Here is a 19,160-nt window from a genome sequence, read left to right as displayed (position 1 = left end):
TCACATCATATGTATATGTGGTAATGTAATTTTAAGTAATCATTGTTAATATTCTACCTTATATAACTGTTCCTACACTAATATTGGCTAGTTAGTTTTTAAAGCTGAAATATAAATAAAATGTTATTCACATCTCGTGTTTACGTGTTATAAAATGTTTACGTGTAATATTCATTAATATGACACAGGCATCCCTAAGAGCACATTAATAGTATTACTGCTAATTAATATTAGCCCAAAATAGACAAATTAGAACAGATTCCTTAATTTAAAGAGATGTTCATTTACGGTCAAACCCTTTTTTTTTTTTTTTGAAAACTAAGCAATATTGCAATACTTTGCCCATACATGATATTATTTATTTGCTATAGGCCCTATTACTTCTAATGTGTGAGAGTAATATAAAATCAACTAATTACTCTTTTTAATGGGATTAACAAAATTTAAGTTATGAAACTTAAATTTCAAAAAAGAAAACATATAAAGTTGATTCTGAAAGGTTTATTTTTATACAGATTTTTTGAACAAAAAATAATGAGTTACACAAAAGTTCCTGGGAAAAGCTACATTTCATTAAATTTATAGCTTAGGATTATCCAAATAGGCCTTTTTAATTAGAGTATACATTACTATTTTAAGGAGGATATACAGAGACCACAGCAGATAAAAAAAAGGGCACTTTCCCTCAAGAAATAAAAAAACAATACAATGGAATTCTCTGAACACTGAACATATAGATTCTGAGGGTTTTTTTTTAATAGTAAAATATTAGTTAACATTAAATTAACCTGCATTTAAAATAACTTCTATAAATCATTAGCAATTTATCATATTTAAATCATATGATAAAATAAAGTAAATTTCAGTACAAGAAAACATGCTGGCCACCTATACAGTACATGCATAAACTAAAGGGAAAATCTGAAGATAAATAAATACACTAAAAACTTCCGTTGCAGATGTTTAAAAAAAATAAAAATAAATAAAAACTGCCAATATGAAATGAAACAAGCAATACAAAAACTGTCCTATTACCCACCACCACTTTTCCCAGAAAATTACCCAAATACAAAAAACACTTCAATAAAGCCCCATGACTTAATTCTAAAATGATGCATTATTTATTATATCACTGAGGTATATTTTGAAAATTCAACAAAACAAGAGAAAATAAAATCTGTATGAGGAAATTCCTTTCTACATTTTGCAACCTTTTAATGCATGCATGTAAATGGTCACAACTACTACCAACAATGAGGAACAATAATGCAAAATATATTTGTGCAAATGAAGACTGTGCAAATGGAAGTTCTGAAGGGAAAAAATGAACACAAAACTACACCAATTACTCTTCATTTGATAATATGAGCATACAGATAAGATCACTGCAGTATTAATGAGGATGCTGAAGAGCAACTGACCAATTTCACACTGATGAAGTATGCCACACACACATTCATGGGAAAAGTTAACAACTTCAGTTAAACAAGGCATAAGATTCCTCTTTCAACTGATAACAGTTATACTTCATGTGACTGTAAATGAGAAATTGAGCCTGTCCAACATGACATGTGAGGTTCTGAATACTAAAACATTTCAAGTACTTTATTCTGAACACATGAAGTAAAATCTCAGTACTTGACCAACATATAATCCAGGCTGTGACAAGTCATTTATGATGTCATAGACAGGGGACAGATAGGCTTTTTAGTTTTTCCAAGTCTTATTATAAAATAGGTGACAAATGCTGCTTCTCCATTACAGGTGCCTTCTCACTGTTCTCCTACTTCCCTTATACCAAATGGTAACAATTCAGATAGCTGCTAACTCTCCCCAGTGGTGCAATTAATTGTTTTATGCATCTTCATCATCCTCTTCATCACCTTCCTCTTCTGCACCATCTTCATCACCTTCATCATCATAATCATCTCCTTCGGGGACTACTTCATCATCATCATCTTCATCATCACCTTCATCTTCACATTTATCTTCTGATTCACCATTTTCCTTGTCATCTGAAAAATAATAAAGTCCATTAGGAAAAATTTAATCTTTGTCACATGAATTTAGTGATTATGGTAAAAACATTTCATGCATGCTCCCTTCCCCACCCAATATTCAGTTGCAGCCATATTTCAACTTTCATTATGCAATATTTACATATCTAAAATTACAATAAAATGTTTTATGCATTTTACACATTACAGTAATAGCAATTTTCCATTGAATCACACAAATATTGTGTGATATTATTCATGAAGAGTTACTGGGTTATATTATAATTTCTTCACAATACCACTTTTAGATTTCAAACCACATCATTTAATCTTTGTGGGATGAGTTAAGTTAGCAGGAAAACCGTTTATGACCAATGGATCATAGGTTGGGCAAATGCATTAACCAATTCTGGATGAATTTAAGTTCCCTAATATTATCACTGGCCAAATTCTATAAAAACAAAGCCCTGCACAGATAACAGAAATATGACTGATACTTTAATATGAATATCAATCGACATTGAGTATTTCACAGCAGTTACTATGACCTAACCTGCTTTTCAATCTGGCCTGGCACAAGATTTCCTTACCTTATATAGTTTTCATTTGTCGCCTTTACTTCTCCCCTAACTCTGACAACCATGCTGTCCTTTTTGACTACTTATCACTAAAAATTGATTTCATATAAACTAATTACCCAAATTGTGAGATTGTCTTCCTAGGGAATGTTAGCATCCATAACACAAAACGGTTCTCATACTCCAACTTCACAGATTAAGCCAGAAGAGAAGCTGAATCATTTGCCATCAGTCATGACCTCACAAATAGTTCCTACCAACCAGAATACAAGACAATCCTCATAATTCTTCCACCAACCTGGACCTTTTCTTAACTAGCTCTATCTCCAAATACATTGTATATGTCTGCTCTCCACTTTGCAACTCTGACCACAATCTTATTCAAGACTCCTTCTCTAGAGTTAGTCCTCCTCCTAGCCTTATACACTACTATGGCACTAAAATTGTGCAACTGGGATTAGTTTTCACTCTCACGATCCAAACATCTGTACTGAACAAGTCCTCATTGGAATAAGAAATTTCATTCCTAACTCCATTGCAAAACCCCTGACCTGTATCCAAATCTTGATTCTCAAAAAAATTTCCATTGCAGTCCATGATAAAATGCACCATATGTTCAATGGCTTAAATTAAAAACTCCAGCCTCAGTTTACACAACAGCCCAAAGCAAGTGTAAAAAAAAAAAAAGTTATCAATGAATTCCAAAGTAGACTTCATAAGAATGAAATGCAATAAAATTGCCTCCCGCTCAACTGGCAGTCAAGCATTCTGGTACTTTGCTAAGGCTGTTGAGAGCGACTTCTGCCCTTCCCTGTTCCCACCTCTCTTGCTTCCTGATGGCATCATGGTAACTTCACCAAAGGAAAAGGTGGATCTCTTGGCATCAGTTTTTTTCCCTTCAACTCTTGTCTGGATGACCAGGACAAATCACTCCCAAACTACATGATTCCTCTGAACTGTCACCAGAAGGACATCAGGATAATAATGCCTAATCCTGATACTATCAAGGATGCTTCTCTAGATGGTATTCACCATTTGTGCTCCAGAATTAACACCCATATAAGGTATTTATCTGACATCTACCCAAAAAAGGGATGCAAAAGTCAGCCATTTAACTATCGTCCCATTGCTCTCACCTCAGTATTTTCAAAAGTGATGGAGAAGGTTATCAACAACCAGCTTCTTCACTATCTGGAGACTCATCAGTTAATTAGTGATCACCAATATAGATTTCGCCATTCTCGTTCTACAGTTGAACTGCTAGCTAATCTCACCATCTTTGGACACAGACCATGGAAAGATTTGGAGAAACCTATGTTAGAACTCTCAACATTTCAAAGACATGCAATTGTTTTTGGCATTGAGGCCTCATGGACAAACCACCATCTTATGGCCTCAGCACTGCACTCTGCGATCAGTTTGAAAGACCAGCTTCCTCTCAGATTTCTCTATCAATGCTAGAGTATCTCAGGGTGGTGGAATTTTCAACTTCTTTATATCAATGACCCATCTGACTTCAAATCCTATTTAAAGTTTTGCAAATGACAGTACTTTTCATTCCTCTTCCTCATTTAAGAAATACTGTTTTACTCAGATGATAGAAGTCTATCTCAAGATCTTCCAGAACCAATGACTTAAATAATGATCTCCTCAACATCCTCAAACAGGATGAAGACAACTTAGAAAATTTCAATACCATAAAAACTAAGGCCTGTATTATTACCTGAAAGAAAGATCCTACTTCACTCCTTACTTTTGATAATGTTCCAATTTCCTTTCAAGATCAGCTTTCTCTTTTTGGACTGATTGTCACATCCAGTTTATCCTGACAAGCATTACATACATAGCCTACTCAGCCTCTAAAAAGCTTGGTGTTCTTTTCCATTCAAAACATTTCTTCTCTTCCTCTGAACACTTTATAAGTCCCAGATCTGACCAATCTTGGAATACTGTTCCCACATTTGGGATGGTACACCTAAATTTTGACAATATTCAGAAGAGGGCAATCTGCTTATTATATGACCCTTCCTTTGCTAACCCCTCCAGTCACTTTCCTATAGGCACTGCTTCTCTGTATCGGCCACTACCATTCCTTCACTTTCGTCTAATCATGTAAGAACAAGAGCAGCCACTGACCAACTCCAAACATATCAAATACAACTTCTCATTAACTTCCTCCATTCATGTCTATTCTTTGGAACAATCTTCCCTACACTGTTTTCCTACTAAGTGCAACCTCGAACTGTTTAAAAAACATATCAACGGGCTACCTCTTTCTCCTTCACTTACACATGGCACTGCAATACTATAGGTCCTATGACCTTTCATGTGTGGAGCCATCATAAAAAACAAAAGAATACAAGAAAAGCAAAGAAAAATAGAATGAAAAGTGCCATTACCACTACTGGAAGGTCCTTTTACCATGAACAGGTGCCCCACAAAGAGGGGTAACTGCAAATATTATAGATAACATTATACATTATTATAAATGTCCATTTGCTTTCTATAAATCAAAACTATATAAGTTCACAAACCATAAGCCATCTGTGAAGCGATTTCTAACTAGATTTATAAACAATAAACAAGATGTAATTTAAAAGAATTGTTAGCCTCTTTGTCTTCGAGTTTAACAGTGCAAGGATATTTATGGTCATGTTGAATAAGAACACATGTAATAAACAAGTAGCACATACAAGTATAAAAACTATACATAAAAATCAAAATAACAATAACCATAAAGAAGCATTTCTTAAATTTATACTAGGTAATAAGTAAAAATAAGTAATAAGAAATACAGATGTGATATATTGGGTATTTCAGAAATGAGATGGACATTGTCAGGAGAATCAAATGGTGGAAGAGTTCTCTGGTCAGGAAATGAAAATAAGCATGAAGCAGGCGTAGGTTTCCTGCTAAGTAACAAGGTCTGTCAGGCAATGATAGGATACAAACCAGTTAGTGAAATAATAATGGTTGCAAGATTCAGTGCCCAATCATTTAATATCATGACCATTCAAATATATGTGCCCACTGCAGATGAAAACATTGAGAGATTTTACAGGGATCTACAACTAGAAATTGATGAGGTGCCAAAGCAGGATATATACTCATCATCAGAGGAGACTGGAATGCAAATATTGGCAAAAATAATACAGGACGGGAAAATTTGGATATGGAGAAAGAAACGAACGTGGAGAGATGCTTCTGGAATTTGCCATGGATAACAACCTGATGATTTGCAATACTAAATTCTGACAAAAAGATTGTCGTAAATGGACATGGCGCTCCTTCGATGGCAAACACAGGAATATGATCGACCTGATATTAATAGACCAGAAATGGAGAACCTCAGTTCAACAGTGCAGATCATTCCAAGGAGCTGATATTGATTCGGACCACAGCTTAGTGATTGCGAATATAAGACTAAAACTGAAACAGAAGTACAAAGAAAAGTTCCAAAAAAGCTAGAGCCATCTCAAAACTAAATGAACACAGGCTAAGAACAGCATATCAGAACATATTGGAAACTCAGCTTAAGACCCCAAGTGAAAAACAAAATATAGATACAAGAGCAGAACTACTGACTACAGCTAAAAAAAGCAGTAGGGAAGTAATTCATGAAAGAGAAAAGATCAACAAGTAATGGATAACTCAGGAAACCCTAAAATTGGTACAAGAGAAAAGAGAACTGAAACTTAAAAAAGATAGTTCAGAGGCAGCAGATGAGTTATACCATCAAAAATGCAATGAAGTAGGGAAAACAGCAAGATCTGATAAAGCCAAATTTTTGGAGGACCAGTGCCAAGACATTGAACAGTACTATGGAGAACACAAAACTAGAGAGGTCTACAAACTTATAAGAAATGTCAACAAGAAGTGGCAAACAAGATCAATAGCAGTCAAATATGAAGATGGTAAAGTATTGATAGACAAGACAGAAATCATACACAGATGAACAAGATATTGCAGCAAACTAAATAATACTGCAACAGAAGTAATCAAAGAAGTAAAAGCAATCTCTCCACCAGCAGATAATTGAAAATGAATCTTGGAAGAGGAGGTGAATAAGGCTATAAAACATCTCAAGAACAACAAGAGTCCTGGAGATGACAATATAATAGGCAAGATGCTAAAATATGGAGGAAAATCAGTTGCAAACTGATCTCCGTATTTCATTGCATAAGCTATGCAATGAAATATGGAGATCAGGGTATGCCCCCAAAGAGTGGAAAAAATCGGTCTTGATTGTCCTTCATAAGAAAGGTAGTGAGTGCTTTAGAATGCACCAATTACAGAACTATTGCATTAATGAGTCATCTTGGCAAAGTGCTGATGAAAATACTAACAGAACGCCTGAAGGGTCATATGGAGGCACATCTTCCTGACGAGTAAGCAGGATTTCAAAAAGATCGAAGTACAGTGCAACAAATACTCGCACTAAGACTAATAGCAGAGAAAGCTCGAAGAAAGAACAAAAAGATATACTGCTGTTTCATGGACTTCCAAAAAGCATTTGATAATATTGACCAAAATAAAACATGGGCTGTCTTGGAATCCTATGGTGTGGACAATAAATTGATCCGCCTGCTGAAAGATATAAACAGCCAAGCAAAGCAAAAAATCAGAATATTAGGTGAGACTGGAGATTGGTTTGCCACTAGTCAAGGCACAAGACAAAGGGACCCAATATCACCAATCATCTTCATCACACATCTAGGAAGAACACCAGATAAGATTAAAGAAGAAGGTGGAGGCATTTCAATAAATAGCATGAGAATAAACTACCTCTGCTTTGCAGATGACATCGTACTGATTTAAGAAGATGCAGCAAGGCTGGAACAGACATTGCAAACACTATACACAGAAGGGAAAAGATATGGACTAAATGTCAACTTTGAAAAAAAAAATAATAAAACAATGATATTTGGACAACAGGAGTTACTGAACAGTTACGATAGATTCCAACTGGAAAATGTGGAATGCTTCACATATCTTGGATGCCACATGATGCATGACTTGGACCCCATAAAAGAGATAAAAATTAAAATAACCAGAGCAACAACTATTTTAAAAGCCATGGACAAAATATGGAAGAGCCGAGCTATAAAGATGCAAACTAAACTGTACATTGTAGAAACCTATATCTTCAGCAGCTTGCTCTATGGATGTGAGGCCTGGGTACTCCTGAGAGAATCTGAAAGGAGGATATTAGCATTTGAGAGGAAGTGCTATAGAAAGATCTTGAGAATAAGCTGGATCCAGAAAGTGAACAATGAGGAAATCTACAGACGAATACAACCAGAAGAAAACCTGATCCAGCAAATAATCAAAAGGAAACTATGTCTCTTTGGCCATATATGTAGAATGAACGATGAGAGGAAAATAAAAATGCTGCTGTTTGGGATGATTGATGGAAAGAACAAAAAAAGGAAGACCAAACAGAGAATGGGGAGATGACATTGTCAGATGGTGAGGAAACTCTATACACAAAATGAGTCATCTTGCACAAAATAGAATGCAATGGAAGAATCATATCAAGATGGCACCAGACACCTACGGGTATTGAACTCATGGTTGTTGATGAATAAGTAAAATGACATAAATTCCCCTTAAGGCCAAGTCCCCTAGCTGACTGATCCTGAAAATTTCCACCCATCTAGCTGAAACAGAGCTAAAGTAGTGTAAGACTACCAGAATCTCCCTTTCCAGATGTCCATGGGTCACACCCTGCCACATGGTGGCAAGATGGATGTAAATGATGGTGGTCTATAAAATAAAATAGTAAAAAAGATTCAGGAGAAGTAGAGCAAAAAAAAAAAAAAAGAAGAATGAAAAGGGCCAGTACCATCACTGGGAGTCCTCTCCACCATGATTATCTATATGATAAGAGGACTAGAAATATAAAAATATCTTGTACATGTTTAAATCTTATTATCTCTATTTAAAACTACAGCAACACTGCATATACTTCCAAGAACTACTTGTTTCATGCTACTTAGTAGCACTGGCTTATTATGAAACAATTACTTTATGAAAATAATGTCAATCTCCAAAATCTTTGTTGATGATAAAAACTGAGCAGTCACCAAACTGTAATTACACAAGATTAAAAAAAGAAATCATTCTGGCATTTTTATTTACTAGGCTGATACAAATGTGCAATAATCAAGTAACCATTTTGTGTATACATCGATGATGTTAACCCTCCCCCCAGATTAAAAAATTATATATTTCAAAATGGAAGTTTGTTATTTTGTCATCCCATGATGACATAACTATAATTATGAGAAAAGGATTAGAAATATAAAAATATATTGTATACATTTAGTCAATCTCTATTTAAAATTGCAGCTATACTGTAAGGAACTATGTGTTTCATGCATTTAAGCAGTGTTCATTCTGAGATACAGCCATGAACACGAGTTAATTGGTGGCTAACACTTCTTATCCATGTTTCTCCAACTGTCATATGCATCACATCTATGTTTTTGTGGATGTAAACATGCATAAAAGCCAGTAAGGAGATTAATAGAAGGCAATCAAATCAGGGATGGTTTGAGAAATGAGTTGTAACATATAACATTTTAAAATTTCTTCCACTAAGAAGCAATTGAAACTGTTGGAGGGCTCAGTCTGGATATGATTGCATTCATGGACCAGGAAAGAGATCAAAATATTATTTCCTCAGTGGGCCAAATGTTGATGACTGACTGACAAAAAAACTTTGTGGACAATGCAAATCTTACACATTTTTTCAGTAGAGAATTAGATAATACCATTTTTTTTTTTTAAATTCAAAGATATTTAACTGTGAACAGAAATGCCTAGTGAAGAGTGCAATTTCATCTCTCCTAGCTATTAATATGAATTCTTTTGACAAGATGGCCATTGAAAAACACTATTAAGCCTAAAATATGACTTATGTTGATATTTTCTTCTTCTGGCCATGGTTCAAATAAACCTTTAATAGTTTCAATAACTTCCTCCACAGCTAAAACCCAATACAACAGAAATTGAAATGCTTCATTTCCTAGATATGTCTTAGTCACCACACAAAACAGATCAATTGTTTTTAGTATATAGAGATGGAATGTTGTAAAAAATAAAACATGCATCATATCTAGTGCCAACAAGAAATGCATTATCTAAGAGATCTGCTTGGCTAACATGAAAACTTCACACTTGGGAAAAAACTCCATATGGTCACCCAAAAAATGATGTATGATTCTCCAGAAGCGAGATGTTTATAAAACTTTTGTGCGTGTAGCAAGTGCTATGTGGGACAAACTGGATGTTCAAGAGAAATTCAAAAGGAAAAATAAGAGCACATAAATGAGGCCAGACTCATGCCACTACTTATGAAAAGCATCAGGTAATTTGGAAAATAACAAAGATGCTTGTTATTTTTTGGGTTTAATAGCACTAGGAGAACTATGGTCATACTGCACCAAAAACATGTATAATAAATAAGGAACTTACATAGGTCTAAAAACTATATATAAAAATCAAAATAATAATAAAAAGCATACATGAAACATTTCTTAAAAATATACTATTCAATCAATAAGACAACATAAAATCAGTGTAGAAAAACAAATGTAAAAGATGCATAGAAAACATGTAAAAAGTATAAAAATATCAAAATTCATAAAACATACATAAATCTGAGGGGTTTTTTTTTTACAAAAAAATATATTTACAATAACTACTAAAATGTGCACACACATGCATGTCATCATCCCTCAAAAGAAAAGAGTGGGTGAAATGACTGACCTATGCAGAGGCAAGCAAAAACAACTTTATTACTGCATTAACTTCTGGCTTTAGAGCTTATTACTCTCTCTCTGTTCCAAAGGAAAGGGGGGAAATGGTAACTGCAATATAACATCAAGGTCATCTTCAGAAAAATCTGAAACAGGAGGTAGGTAGGTGCAGCATACTGTTGTTATATTTTCAATTAGGTTGTCCACAAGGGTAGTAAAATATTTTGGAATGAAACAAGCAGTGACAGCATGGCAGCAGCAAACACTCAAAGAGGAATGTAATCAGGTTTACATTCAATATTTAAGTTAGAAAAGTGACCAAAAACCTGAAATGATGAAACACAGTGATAGATGCAAGTCTATCAGAAGTATTCAAATATGGAAGCATAAAAGTTTTCCAGTTTCTACACTGAATAAATCAGAAAACCTGGTCAGAGGATCAAATTCTAGATGACTGGAGTAGAGCTTTCATAGAACCCATTTTTTTAAAAAAGGGGAAATAAAAGTGAACATAAGAATTACAGATGAATTTCTCTATTGATCACTCCTGGTAAGTTTATGCAAGTATACTTGAGAAAAAGTTAAGAAAAATATTGGAAGGGAAGCTTGGAGAAAAACAAGCTTGGTACAGACCAAATAGAGGTTATCAGGATCAGATTTTCAGTTTAAGACAAATAGTTGATAAATCAGGGAATATAACAAGGATCTGTTCTAAGTTTTATAGATCTGAAAAGGTCTTCAAAGCAATATAACTGTATGATGTAAATGGGACATAGTATTGGATCATTATACAATACATAGCCTATAGTTGAGTTCTTTGTGAGCAGCTGGAACTCAAGGAGGTACGGGAAGATGTTAAATTAGGTGTGACACAGGGGTGCACATTATGAAAGAAAGAAAGTAGTATTAAACTTGATATCAAAACTGAAGATACCCAGCCCTTTACCCTATGCCAGTGGTTCCTAAAGTGGGTGGCTTGATTACTTAAGGGGGTGCTAAGAGGCAAGCAGGGGGGGAGTGCTGCAAAATGCTGAAATGGGCAATAATTAATTGCGGCTGTTTGATTATTATTATTATTGTTGTTTTCAAGACATTTTTTGTTGTTTTCCAAGACATTTTTCGAGTTTTTTGTTGGTAATTTCTGAAGTGGTCCATTTTTACCTTAATAGTATTGAGTGTGTTATAATGTATTTTCCCATATTCTTATTTACTGAACAAAAATGTGAATCGTTTAGTTATGTAAGTGTTATGTCACAGCTTGGCAAATTATAGGTTCTGTTATATTGTGAGGATATAAAGATAAAGATTATTATTTATAAAAACTGCTTTCAAATATGTATGTACGCTTATTTCTGCATGTTCCAGAATAGAAATGGCAGATGCAGATACATCAAAGAAAAAATGTAGGCAGTATAGCTTTGAATACCTAAAATATGGATGCATACCAGCACCAACAAACCAGCAGCTGCCAATTTGTGAAAGGGTCTTCTCAAATGAGGCCATGAAGCCTTCCAAAATAATTGAACATTTGAAGAAGGTACATCCTGACAAGGCAAGCAGATCAAGGATTTACTTTTGTTGGAAGTTCCCGATTAGATAATAAATCCATTTTCCGATACTGAGGTAGTGGGAGCCATGGAGGAAAAATTAATTGAGCTGCAAAATGACTTTGAGCTGATGCCAAAATTTAAGAAATCTTATGAAGAGTTTTAGTCGTAGAAAGAGATCTCTGCTCTTTCTGCAAAGAGATTTCAAAGCCGAATAGAGAAACTACAAGAGTTTCATGCTGAATATAGAAACTATAAAAGTTTCGGCAGATCCAAGGGTAAGCAAACCTTTCATGACAGGAGCAACTCGTAGTAAAGATGGAGTAAGCTCTGATCACTATCCTTAGTATTTCCCATAATACAAAACACATCTCCTAGTGGACACGTATGATGTTATGCATGTCCACTAAGAGATGTCTTTTACATTATGGGAAATACTAAGGATAGTGATCAGTATTACTCCATTTTTACTACGAGTTTTATTTCCCTTTTTACATATAAAGTACCACTAGCAATTTATCCAATTCCAATCATCTGTAATTAGGTCCTCTGAATTATGAAGTGTTGCCAATGTAACACTTTTATACTGGAATATTTGAAATTTATGCTCAGTTATTATGTTTTCCTGCTACCTTTCTACATTTCATGTTTTGATGGCTTTTTCTACCTGATTTATTCATATGCATTACTGTTGAGTGCTTGATAAATCAGCTGTTACTGATTGATTCATTCAGTAATCTTCTAAAGTAATTACTCCAGATATCTAGAATATGTCACCTTTATCATCTCTGATTTGTTTTCAAGTACTCTTATCTCCATTTCTAAGTTTTTTCAATAGCCTTCAGAAAATTTTGTCACCTTTTTTGATATTTATTTTCTACATTCTTAGCAGTCACCACATGACTTTTGGTTAGCTAGTTTTACACAATACTTTGTGATTTTTTGCATTTTTCTCCATGTTCTCTTGGAGCACAAGCTGAATAACACTAAATGGTGATCACTCCAGATTTGAAATCTCTTGTATATTCGTGTGTTCTGAACCAGCACAAAGATTATCGCTACCAGCAATAACATAGTCAATGAGACTTATTTGTGTTTCTCCCAATTTGAATTTGTGTACATGTTTATGCTGTAACTTTCTATGCATAATGCACCAATCCATGTCCTGAACAGAAATCCAGCAGGTACTTAATATTATTATTATTACGGGCAACTCCAAGGAGTCAACAGACTCATCGAGGGAGGCCCTAACATCATGTCAAGAACAACTACTCGTCTTTCACACAGTATCTATCATACCGCACCTTAAACTCATTCACGGTCATAGCACCCACAACAGACTCTGGCAGCTTATTCCACTCATTTACCACTCTCCAAGTAAAGAACCTAGCTCTAACACCCCTGTTATAGATCTGCTTTTTTTCTCCTAATTTTCTAAAAAGCATTTCTATGTCTATTAATCATCTCAGACTTTGCTGTTTAGATCGCCAACAAGGGCCTAGCTTTATTATTTCATTCTGTCAGCTGCTTTTTGTAATGCCTCGAAAAATTCCAAGATGCTACCACTTCGTCCTTAGTATAACTTTCAGTGGGACAATGGACACAAATAATTCTCATTGTCAAGATCCCCAGGCTGAAATTTAACCAAATCAGTGTACATGATATTGCCTGGGATTCAAGCAGATTACCCTCATATTTAGTGTTGAATACTGCAACTACTCCTTTTACCTGATTGTTACTGCCTAAATATAACATATTGTATTTGTTGCTTGGAAATATCTGAACCCTGTTTATCTTCTTGGTTTTAACACCTATTACATCTGACTGGTACTTATCCTATTCTTATACTAACTCCATTTCTTTTCTGTAGATGCTTCTTAATCTAATAGTGCCAATCATGAACTCTGATGTTCAGCTGGGATTTGTTCCAATAGGGGACTTTTTGCAGTTTGTTCTAGTTCTTTAGCAAAAACAACAGGGGAGTGGTTTAACTGTGATGCTCTAAATGGCCTGAGAGTCTCATGTTATATTGGTTTAAGTCAATAAGAATATAATCCAATTGGCTAAATCCCAAATTTCCAGCACATCCTCATTTGTTTGGTATCAAGCCTACTAACGGAGATGCACCACAAGAAAGCAAGGATTAAACATTAGGTCAACTCTTCACATTCCTTAAAAGGCTACATTAAAGTCTAGGGTGCTTAAGTGTCATTTGATGCTTAAGCACCCTAGTTCAATAATATACATGAGAGGGAGAGCCTATTTATCTTATCTGATTCAGCACGTCCACCATCTCATCTGAGTGGCTTGTGATTACTTTTAAATATTTAAATTATTTTTCTACTTCAAGGTCCATATTTTCACACCTGCATCAATTAGTGATTAATTAAAGTAGAATGAGTTAATAAACAATTTTTCTAATAGTTGTTTTCAACTATATGCATCTAATCAATTGTAAATTTGCCTTTCCTGAAACCTGTTAGGTGGACAGCACTTATCTTCTCCATAAATGAATTTAATTTGTTTTTCAAAATGGAAGGAAATACTCTATGTTGTACATAACACAGAAAAATACCCATATAATTCTAGTAGATAGGGTTATACATTAGTTATTCATAACTATTCTTTTTCAGGAATTAATAAGGGACCCTGTAACCTCTAGAGAGCATGTCCCCTGGGTGGCAGATAGGGAAGCCCACCAGATATGGTGGGGTGGTCCAAATATATTGAATAAGAACTCGTAGACCAACAGGAGTAGAAGGGGCAATCATCGTGATTGCTCCTTCTACTCTTGGGCACTCCCATGGTCCCCATAGCTGGATTTATCTTCTTCCTCTACTTTGAGGAAGATCCACTCACTTTAATCTTTCCTATAAGAACTTATCAGCCAACTCTTCATATTTTATGACCTTTATGCTATTAGAGTATCGGAGAGCAATAGGGTCTTTACATTTCTGCCCTATATCTCTGTCTCCTCTCCTCTAAAATTTACTCTTTCCCCTCCAATATACCCTGTTCCTCCAACAGGTTTAAATTTGGAAGAAGGCTAGTTCAAAAGTCTTAAGATAGCAGCCCTACCACTGGACTATCCATCGCCAGGCTAGTCACTGACATGGAAAACATCATTCTACTTTTAAGCTGATAGAAAAAGGTAATCGGAATGAATCTCTGGAAAATGACCCTGGAATGGAAAAGGTAAAACGAAAATGGAAACAACATAATACATATAGCAACCTGGAACATAAGAAGAATAGCATATAAAGAAATAGAATTAGATCAAATATTAAATGAAAGAAATTTTCAGCAGTAATCACTGAAACAAAAAAGAAATTAAAAGGAACCATGAGAACTGAAAATTTTAATGTTATATATAGTGGAGTCAACAGAGACCAAAGAGCACAAGCATGTGTTATGATTTGGTTTCATAATTTCCTTTCGAAACAGTTGAAATATTATAAATTAGAATGAATGAATAATAGAAGCTAGAATAAAAATAGATACAGGTTATTTAACAATAATTGGTTTATATTCCCCAGAAGAAGGAAGAGAAGATGATAATACTGAATTTTATAATCAATTACAAAATATATATAATAAAATAAATAAAAATGATTATGTAATATTAGTAGGATACTTAAATGCAAGAATTGGAAAAACAAAAATTAATAATAGGAATATATGGAGAACATGCTCTTAACAGGAATGTTAAAAAATGGAGACTTCGTAGTTTATAACAATCTTAAAATAACGAATTCTTTCTATAAACAATAAATATACCTGGGCAGCAAGAGGATAGAAATCAATATTAGATTACCTTATCTTAAATGAAAAGACAAAGTTCTCTTTAGATATTGTTAGAGTTCACAGAGGATATGAAATAAGTAGTGACCACTTCCTCTAAATGTTCTGGAATAGGGATGTTACAGTCACAGAAGTGTTCTTGTAGTCTTGCCCATAAAGACTTGTCCGTGACTGTAACATCCCTATTCGAAAACATTTAAACAATAAAAAATGCAATGACAAAAAAGAAAAACAGGATACAAAGTACAGGAAAAACTGAAATAGCAGTCCACGCCCTTGAACAAATTCATACCTTGCAAATCGACAAGGCCATAATATTAGACATACAAGACAACGAAACAATGCTTAGAATATCAGAAACGATAGCCATAAAATGTGATGAAAACTCAATAAATGTCAACCGACCCTACATAATCTCAGAGTTGGAAGCTCCATAACATAAAAATTAGGTCACAACTCCAACCAATAGGAAACAACACAAGCACATCAAAGACAGAAACACCTAGCCTCCACTTTCCATAAATTCCTCCTCTATCCCCCCCAAAATTTCTATCTACAGATCCTTCTCTCACCCCCCCCCAAAACACTCTCTACCCACTCTTAATAATAATAATAATATTATACATATAAAAAAAGATTTTTTTCAAATAATTTCCCCTCATTACTTTAGCCCCACTTTCCCAAAAAAAACCCTTCCTTTAATAGCAGATGAATGCAAATCACCGGTATAAGGAGACAGAAAACAACATCCAAAAAGGTATGTCCAAATTTTCCTTCTATATTATTCTTCATATACTAGTTTTATAACACTTCAGTAATGCCCTAAGATTTGGGTTAAGAGCCAATGACATCGTAAAAAAAGGAGCACTCCTAAACTATATTAGCCATTAAAATAATAGTTTATTTTATAGGAGTAACATGGAAATTTTTCCAGAAATAATACCTATAATAACTTACAGAAAGATATTTTAAATTTAAATGAAATAGCCAAAGATTACAGAATGATAATATCAACAGAAAAATCAAAAATGATGGCCTTAAAGGACAAGATTCAATTAGAACTAAAATAGTAATCGATAACAGGATTTTAGAACAGGTGAATTCATTTAACTACCCAGGATGTATGATTACATATGAAAATGAAAAAGATATAAACCTAAAATTGCAAAATATTTAAAAATAACAGATGTAATTAACTCTATATTAAAACCTAACCTAGTTCAAAAACAAACCAGATTAAAAGTGCACAACATACTACCATTCCTATTACATGGAAGTGAAATCTGGACAATAAAACAAAAAGTTAAACAAAGGTTAATAATAACTGAAATGAAGTTTATGAGAAAAACTGCAAAGTGTACTCTATTATTCGATAACAAAAGAAATGAAGAAATTATGAAAGAATTAAACAAGGAATCAGTAATAGAAAAAATTTAAAAATATAAATGGAACATGCTGAAAGAAAAAAACAGAAAGATTACCAAAACAAGCCTTAAATTACAAACCACTAGGAAAAAGAAAACCAGGACATCCTCTAAAGAGATTCAACGATGACTTCTAAGGCTGGAACAGGCCACTCTAAACCAAATCTTTGAAAAGCATAATGATGATGATGAATAATGCATACTAAAATATTAATTATCAAAAGCCTTCTCGTAATCTATAAAGACTAGCATGGAAAATTTATCAGACCAAAACAGAGGAAAAAGCCCAAGAAAGAATAAACGTAATTTATTAGGAATCTCGGAAATTTTAAACGTAGACACATGGAATGTGCAAAGCATAGCAACAAAGGAATTAGAATTGGTAAAACAACTAAGAGCTAAAAATATTAATATAGCTGTGATAACTAACAGAAACAAAAAACAAATTAAAAGGAACAAAGATATAGATGATTTTATTATACCATATAGTGGAGTGGATCAACATATCAATGCTTCTAGGGGTGTGGCCCTTTTAATCAATAATAAATGGAAAATAGAATACAAAAGTACAATTTTGTAAATGATCGAATTATCCTGTCCTGTCAGGTGTCTTGTCCCTCCAGGAGATTGACTACCACGTGTCTCCACCATGTCCTATTCTGCACCTCTCTGCTGCAGTTCTCATATGAGAGATAGGTCCAATCTTCTATATTTTTCATCCACTCCAGTCTTTGTCTTCCTCTTTCCCTCAACAGTTCCTTCGAGAAGTGTCCTTTGTAGGCAGTTATGTCTCGGAATATGTCCAAAATATCTGACTTTTCTCTTTTTAATTTCTTTCATCATACACCTGCCATCTCTAGTACCTCTTCATTTGTCTTTTTTTCTTTCCATGATATTCTCATAATTCTTCACAGCATCCACATTTCAAAGACCTAGTTTTTTCACACTCAGATTGGAGAGTATCCATGCCTCTACTCCATATAATAATGTAGACCATATGTAGCATTTGAAGATTCTTAGTCTTGTTTTCAGATTTAATTCTCTAGATGTTAGTAGATTTTTCATACTGTTGAAAGTTGACCTTGCGATTTCAATCCTTTTTCTAATTTCATCTTCTGTCCTGCTATTCTCTGTGATCAAGTGTCTGAGGTATATGTATTTTTGCACCTGTTCTAAATTATTTCCTTTTATATTGATGCATATTTTGGGTATTTTCCTTTCTCTTGAAATTATCATGATTTTTGTCTTTTTAAAGTTGAAACTGAGGCCATACTGTTCGCAACACTTGAGGGTTTCATCTATAAGAACGGTGTCATCCGCATATCTTAGGTTATTAATATTTCTGCCCCCCTAAAGTGATTCCTTTGAGGTTACTAATTTTATTAAATATTTCTTCTGTGTATAGGTTAAAGAGAATCAGAGAAAAGACACAGCCTTGTCTCACACCTTTCTGAACTGGGAATTCTTCTGAGGTCTCTCTATTTATTCTCAAAGATGCAGTCTGTTCCCAGTAAAGATTAGTTAATAGCCTAATATCTTTTCCATCCATGCCTATTTTTGAAAGGATTTATTTCAATTAATTGTTCATGTTGGACATTGTCGAATGCCTTTTTGTAATCTATGAAGCAGAGGAACTCATCTTTTTGTTTTTCTAGATATCTTTCTATTACGGTTCTGACGTTGAAAATATCTTCTCTTGTACCTACATTTTCCTTGAAGCCATTTTGTGTATCATTTATTTCTATGTTTATTTTTCTTTTATTTCTTTCAAGAATAACGCATAGGAGGACTTTTGGTACTTGACTGATTGTCCTGAACTCTTCACATCTTGTAGCTTTTGTTTTTTTGGGAATTGGAACGAAAATTGAGTGATTAATATCTTTGGGTAGAAATCCAGTCTCGTATATTTTATTGCATAATTTTGTTAGAAATTTCCTCCCTCATCGAGAGCCCTCAACCATTCTGCTAAGATGTCATCTATTTCTGCAGCTTTTATGTGGTTTTAGTTTTCTGACGGCATTTTCAACTTCACAGAGTAAAATGGATGGTC

At 34.1% G+C, this 19,160-nt stretch overlaps 1 protein-coding gene across 1 annotated transcript in view; it reads right to left on the bottom strand.

The window, feature by feature from the left end:
• Positions 1 to 481: 481 nt before the first annotated feature.
• Positions 482 to 19,160, bottom strand: part of LOC150097829 (uncharacterized) — an 84,171-nt gene continuing 65,492 nt past the window's right edge. The window contains exon 4 of the mRNA XM_090406131.1: positions 482 to 2,015. Within this exon, the coding sequence (XP_090262257.1) occupies positions 1,855 to 2,015 (161 nt within the window). The 3' untranslated portion in view covers positions 482 to 1,854. The remainder of the gene's footprint in view (positions 2,016 to 19,160) is intronic.

The sequence above is a fragment of the Typopeltis vanoorti genome, chromosome 16 (assembly GCF_054136105.1).
Source record: "Typopeltis vanoorti isolate ZY-2024b chromosome 16, IOZ_Tvanoo_1.0, whole genome shotgun sequence".
Taxonomy (NCBI): Eukaryota; Metazoa; Arthropoda; class Arachnida; order Uropygi; family Thelyphonidae; genus Typopeltis; species Typopeltis vanoorti.
Note: the sequence above shows the minus strand (reverse complement) of the source record. Positions and strands in the feature narration are given on the sequence as shown.